The 6000-nt window shown below is 48.6% G+C and overlaps 1 protein-coding gene across 3 annotated transcripts in view; it reads right to left on the bottom strand.

Moving 5' to 3' along the window:
• Positions 1–5642, bottom strand: part of OPCML (opioid binding protein/cell adhesion molecule like) — a 650993-nt gene extending 645351 nt beyond the window's left edge. Inside the window, exon 1 of one of the 3 annotated variants that reach the window (XM_049778296.1) lies at positions 5378–5642. In XM_049778296.1, coding sequence (XP_049634253.1) covers positions 5378–5544 — 167 coding nt within the window. In that variant the 5' untranslated portion in view covers positions 5545–5642. The remainder of the gene's footprint in view (positions 1–5377) is intronic. The other 2 variants (XM_049778293.1, XM_049778295.1) reach the window with 2 other exon arrangements.
• Between the last annotated feature and the right edge of the window lie 358 nt (positions 5643–6000).

Here is a 6000-nt window from a genome sequence, read left to right on the forward strand (position 1 = left end):
CACCAGTTCGTTCATCATCTTTAATTCACCAGAAATGTTCTGGTCTGGGTTGACTCTTACAATCATCATCTTCTGTGTCTGCAGGGTCCTGTGTGTGGAGGGAGGTCAAGTGCCAAGACCCCAGTATTCAGAAAAGTTGCCAAGCCCAGAGAGCACAGTGGCCCACCTGGGGGGCTCATCTGTGCATTTGGCCAGACACCTTCCTTCTAGCCCTAGAAAGTGAATAATCTAAAGGCACCAAGTAGAGAAAAGCCAGCATCATTCCCATTCCGCAGGTGTTTTGCCCTGATGGTACAACAAAGAGTAAAGCCTTGACTTTGAGGGAGCAAGGAAAGTATGGAGGATTAAATACATTGAACATTTCTTTGTTCTCCTTAAGGTGGGGCTGCCATGTAATCCAGAAGAAGTAAAAAGGGTTCTAAGAGTAAAGCCAACTTGAAGAGTTAAGAACTTAAGTGTGAATAAAGGCAAGAGATTAATTTAGAGCTGAGGGTACAACTGGCTGTGTTCAGGTTTGAGGACTGAGCCCAGGACTTCCCCTTGCAAAAAATGCTCCAGCATTTTGAGCCTGCTCCTCCATTCAGAACACATCCCTTCAATTTTTCATTTCTTGGGCTGTTCACTGGGGACTAAGATCCTCTGGAAATAAAAAGAAGTAGAATCTGTGGGTCTTACATGAGATAGAGGAAAGAAGCGTTGGTTTCATCAGACAAACCAGTTAAAGGCTTAGGGATATGACATTGAGGAGAGGACAAAACCTAGTACATACTGCTTCTGGTTTTTCTTTTTTTCTTTTCTTTTTCTTAGTTTTTGGGCCATACCCGGTGACGCTCAGGGGTTATTCCTGGCTATGCGCTCAGAAATCACTCCTGGCTTGGGGGGACCATATGGGACACCAAGGGATGGAACCATGGTCTGTCCTAGTATAGTGTGTGCAAGGCAGATGCCTTACTGCTTGCACCACTGCACAGGCCCCTGCTTCTAGTTTTTCAACCATAGAATTGACCCAGGCTTGTAGGCCTCAGAGATGTCATGGTTTCCAGCTCACATTTCAGCTTTAAGAATGGTCTGGGAGCTGTCCTGGGTGCTATGGATGTACAGCCATGTTAGAAACCCAGTACTGGGGCTGCAGAACTACAGCCTGGCTCAGATGCTCTGCAGCAGAAACAGATGCTATAGCAAAGGTGCTCAACCTCCCTCTACAACCAAAAAACTCCATGAGGTTTCTTTTGAGATGCTGCAGTTTATAATGATTTTCTTATTAATATCCCATGCATATATTCCAGCACCACTTCCATCCAGTGTCTCCCTCCCTTTCTCAAGGACCCCTAAGACTCCTCCTTCCCATGCCTTGCTCTCCTCCTTCAGTTATAATGCCTTTGCACTTTTGCTGCTACCTTGCTACATATCTTTAAGGCCCACATACAAGAGCGATTAAAGGCGTACAGCTCTGCTCCATTCCAAAATTACTGGTTTCACTGGTCTGGCAGTCTCATTATAGGAACAATTCCAAAGCTAGCCCAGGTAACATCAGGGTGCAGCTAACTGTGGAGCCTCCTGGTCCAACGCCTTGCTCTGTGTTCACTGTTTCATACCAGGAGTGAAGCCTGAACACTTCTCAGCAGTCTTTGGCAACTGAACACTGAAAGTGCAGGTGCCATGACCCTGTTTTGTGTAATTTGGGCATTGACAACGGACACAAAAAGAAGCTGCTGATAGTGAGTCACACAGCAAAGCAACACCAGTTTTGCTCAAAATGGAATTGGGCCCTTGGGGAACTGGTGCCCCACTGCTTGAGCAAAATCCAGCTGCACAGATTATTCCCAGCTGTAAGATGACCCCCCAAGTGTGAATTAGCTCCAAACTCCCCATGGAAATGCAGAAACATTTTAGAAAGGAATTACAGAACCTAATCCCAGATTAATGAGACTGGATCAGAAAACAGATTGTTCTCCCAGTCCCCAAAATCTTAAAACCAAAACCTTCAGTATTATGGGACCAAGGTTCCCCCTTATAATGATAAGGTTAGAATTATCACCCCATTCTACTGTGCCCCTCAAATTGTTCTGAAACAAGGATGATGCAATCTCTCAGGAGAACTAGAGACAATCTGAAGGTCCATGAAGAAATTGTATCTGGCCATTGAAATGATACCAGACACATCAGCTATGAACCCAGCACGATGCTGGGTTTTCCTGACTAGGCACCAATACAGATCCAGGTCCTAGATACCTATCACATCTAATTGAATGGAAAGGCACAGACCATTTGTAACCCAACAGTGCATAATTAGAACAAAATGATTCTGGCCAAGAGGGCCCATTTGTAATAATGAATTCAAATCAAATTCATAGAAACTATAATTCAGCCATAGTGAGCACCTCCTTCATTTTCCATATCATCTCTCGTCCAAGCAGCAAGATAACTCCATAGTCAAATCATTATTTTTACTTTTCAAGGAGCCATGGGAAGGAGTGACAAGGAAGATAATGTTAGCTCAGTTAGAGAAAATGAGTGTTATCTACGTACCGACGCGCAGCGACTTTACTTTACGACAGAGCTTTCCTCATGCTTCTCCATACAAATACCCATCAGACAAGAACAGTCTCCAGGGGAAAATGCTTTTTCTTCAAGCCCTGCAAAGTTTTGCTGGAAAATCTCAGGAAGACTCAGTGTTCACAGCTGTCTCTTTATCCTACAAAACCTGTGAATCCTGCATTTCTTGATGTAAGCTTTACGTGGGGGTACGAAGACCCGGTCACTTTGAAAAATGTGTTCAGTTGGCTGCTTGGTTGGAGAGCCACTCCTGGCTGGCTTTTTTCCCCCCAAAGCCTTTTTACAATAAATTCCCAAACACACATTCCCCAAAGAATATGTATGCACTAGCAGGGATCCTCAAACTTTTTAAACAGGGGGCCAGTTCACTGTCCTTCAGACTGTTGGGGGGCCAGATTATAGTAAAAACAAAACTTATGAACAAATTTCTATGCACACTGCATATATCTTATTTAGAAGTGAAGAAACAAAATGGGAATAAATACAATATGTGGCCCGCGGGCCGTAGTTTGAAGACCCCTGCAAGGGGAAGACTGAACAACCATCCTTAAAATCTGTCATTGCTTTGACGCCAAAACACTTCAACACAAAATAAAAGATGGTAGGTTTCATGAGCACTGAAGCCAGAGGCTTGGAGAGTACACATTCCCTTAGAGAAGTAAAATATCCATTTTCACCAAGATGGGCACAGGACAAGTTATTCATTGAGACACTGAAGGGAACACGGGAAGAAAAAGAGATTCACTCTCTGCAAAAGTTACAAAGATATTGCAGCTTTTTGAAAGCTCATAGTGCTAATAGTAAAACCAGAACCATAAAATTATGGGTATGATTATAATAAGAACTAAGTGAAAAAGGTGAGAGAAAGGGGAATGAAAATTGGGCAAAGGATTTAAAATGGAGGTATTTGATAAAAGAAAATGAAGGGAGAAATGAAAGAGAGTATGAAAAGATTCAAATGTGGCCAATGTGTTCCATTTCTCCATGCCAGGGAAAATTACACAGAAAATGAGAAGCGAATTCAACTAGACATACATATGCTTCTTCTTTGACAAATGAAGCAAGCAGTCAATCACATAGCCAGCGCAGAGCTGCTACTCTTGAACATGGGAGATTTTATTTTCTCCGCAAAGCATAAAAATCAACTATTCGGCTTTTCCTGGTTTTATTCCTATTCCCATTCCTGAATCCAGCTGCTAAACATTAGAATTGAAGATCATGAAAACAGGCCAGCAGCTAATAAAAAAAAAAAAAAAAAAAAAAGTAATAATAAAAATAAAAATAAGAGAAGGGCGAAGCTCGTCCTCTGCTGGTGGAAAGATATCATTACATCCCAGGAAACCACCAATCAAGTTTCTCCCTTAACTTTCCCGGGGCAGGAAAAGGTCAGAGATGGGAGGTCTGAGCACAGGGGACTTTGAGCTCCCAGTACAGAGAAGTGAGAGAGGTCCCTAGCGAGATTAAGTTACCCTGAGAGCATGTAGAAATTTCTTTGTTAGGTGCTATGTGCTCCAGACCTTTCTGTTATACTGGTAACAGCCATCCTAGCTGTCACAAGGGAATGAATTGAAACACCCCTTGGACAATAGCCTCTGTAGATCACAACACCCCAGCTTGGGGCAGGCTGAGGTCTCCGTGGTCTTTCCCTCTAGCTCTCAAGGAAGATGTGCCTTTCTCCTGGGGTCCCCAGCCCCACCAAACTGGGTTCTGGAGCCCTTCTCTGATTCAAAGGGATACTCAGCTATGAACCTCCCAAAGCGTGGAGAATCCCAGCCTAGACCAGCGGGTTTCAACTAGAACTGTCTTTCTTTCTTGCCCTCTCCAGGGAGAGGCCTGTTTCCACGAGGCAGAGTCCAGCCATCCCTTGCTCAGGAAGAAAAACCACTTGGGCTGAGGGAAGCCGAGTCTGGACTGCTGCGCCTGGGACAGCTTTATAGTCCCCCATAACCATCAAAGTCACGCACAGGGCAGGCGTGTCTGCCCCGTATACATTGCGAGCCAGAGTTAAGCTGGGATGCTCCTGAATCTGTCTCCAAGGACCAGAACTGCCTCATTAAAGGGATAAAAGATGGTATCTGCTGAGCTGGTGGAATGTGGTGGCTGCATTTTTATTAAAGTCTCTGCTGCGGCAGGCCCAGTCCCCAAAGGTTCATATTCCAAGAATCTCCACTCCCTCCCTCCCCTACACACACTGCCAGGAGCCTGGAAGTGCTTCTCGGACACTCATTAAGGCAAAATCCGAATCTTTTCTATTGTGTTCTGTGCACAGGAGGGAGGCAAGTGGGATCAAAGCTCCATATCTCCACTCCAGCGCCCTGCCAGCACAGGAATTCTGCCGCCATAGTTCCGAATTCAGAGCAGGGGCCCACACACAGGTGAGCTCTGGGAAAAGGCCCCTACCAATCACGGCCAGTACTGGTACTGGCCAGAGAGGCTGGAATGAAATTCAGGAGGTCTGGAAGGCATTGCAGACTTTCCTGGACTTGTCTGCGTAGCTAATGTCCGCTCCTGTTTTGAGACTCAAGGCCCCTAGTATTACAAACCCAGTGCCCCCAAGCCAAAGCCCAGGAGGCCTCGGCTTTAATAGTTCCATGCGTGGCCCTGCGTGTTGGCGCGTGACACCCAAGACCAGAGCAGCCAGCGCAGAGCACCAACCTCGACCAGGAAGGAGAACGCGTGTCCTCCTCCTCTTCCAGGGCCAAGGGTTCCCTCTCAGAACACGGAGCCCTCATGCATGCCATCGCTGGCCCAAGCGAGCTGACCCCCGAATCATCCCCCTCTTGGGGGGCTCGATCCCCCACGCTGACGTCCAAGTCCCTACCTGAGGGTGGCGCTCTCCCCCTGCCGGACCGTCACGTTGTCCATCGCTTTGGGGAAGGTGGCATCTCCGCTGCGCACCGGCACTCCTGTGGGCACAAGGAACAGCAGCCTGAGCGACACGACCACGAGGCACTTCCAGGGCTGGAACAGGTACCCGCTGAGCCCCATCCTCGCCGGCCACAACTTCCCGCAACTCCGGTGGGCAGCGGCGTGGTCCTGGGACCCCCACTCCCCAGCCCGCGTACGGGCGGGTTGCGGGAAGGGACGAGGTGGGCTGGCGGAGCCGAGACGCCGGGCAGCGAGCGGGGCCCGGAGCCAGCCAACCAGCCAGCCAGCCAGCCGGGGTGCGGCGCGGGACGAGCAGAGGGATGTCGGGGTTCTCCGGAGCCGCTGCCGCTGCTGCTGCTGCTGCTGCTGCTGGCGCGCTCCGAGTCGGCCGGACCCAGGTGCTCCCTCGCGCCTCCGAAACGCGCTTCTTGCGCGCTTCCCCGGGGAGGCGGCGGCGCGGTGCGGGGAGCGCGGGGAGACGGAGGCTCCGGGCTGAAGGTCACCGACGGCTCGGCCCCGCCTCGCCTCGCCTCGCCTCGCGGAGCAGATGCCACTTTAAGATTCAACCGGGCATGT

Source organism: Suncus etruscus, chromosome 8 (assembly GCF_024139225.1).
Source record: "Suncus etruscus isolate mSunEtr1 chromosome 8, mSunEtr1.pri.cur, whole genome shotgun sequence".
In the NCBI taxonomy this organism is placed as follows: domain Eukaryota; kingdom Metazoa; phylum Chordata; class Mammalia; order Eulipotyphla; family Soricidae; genus Suncus; species Suncus etruscus.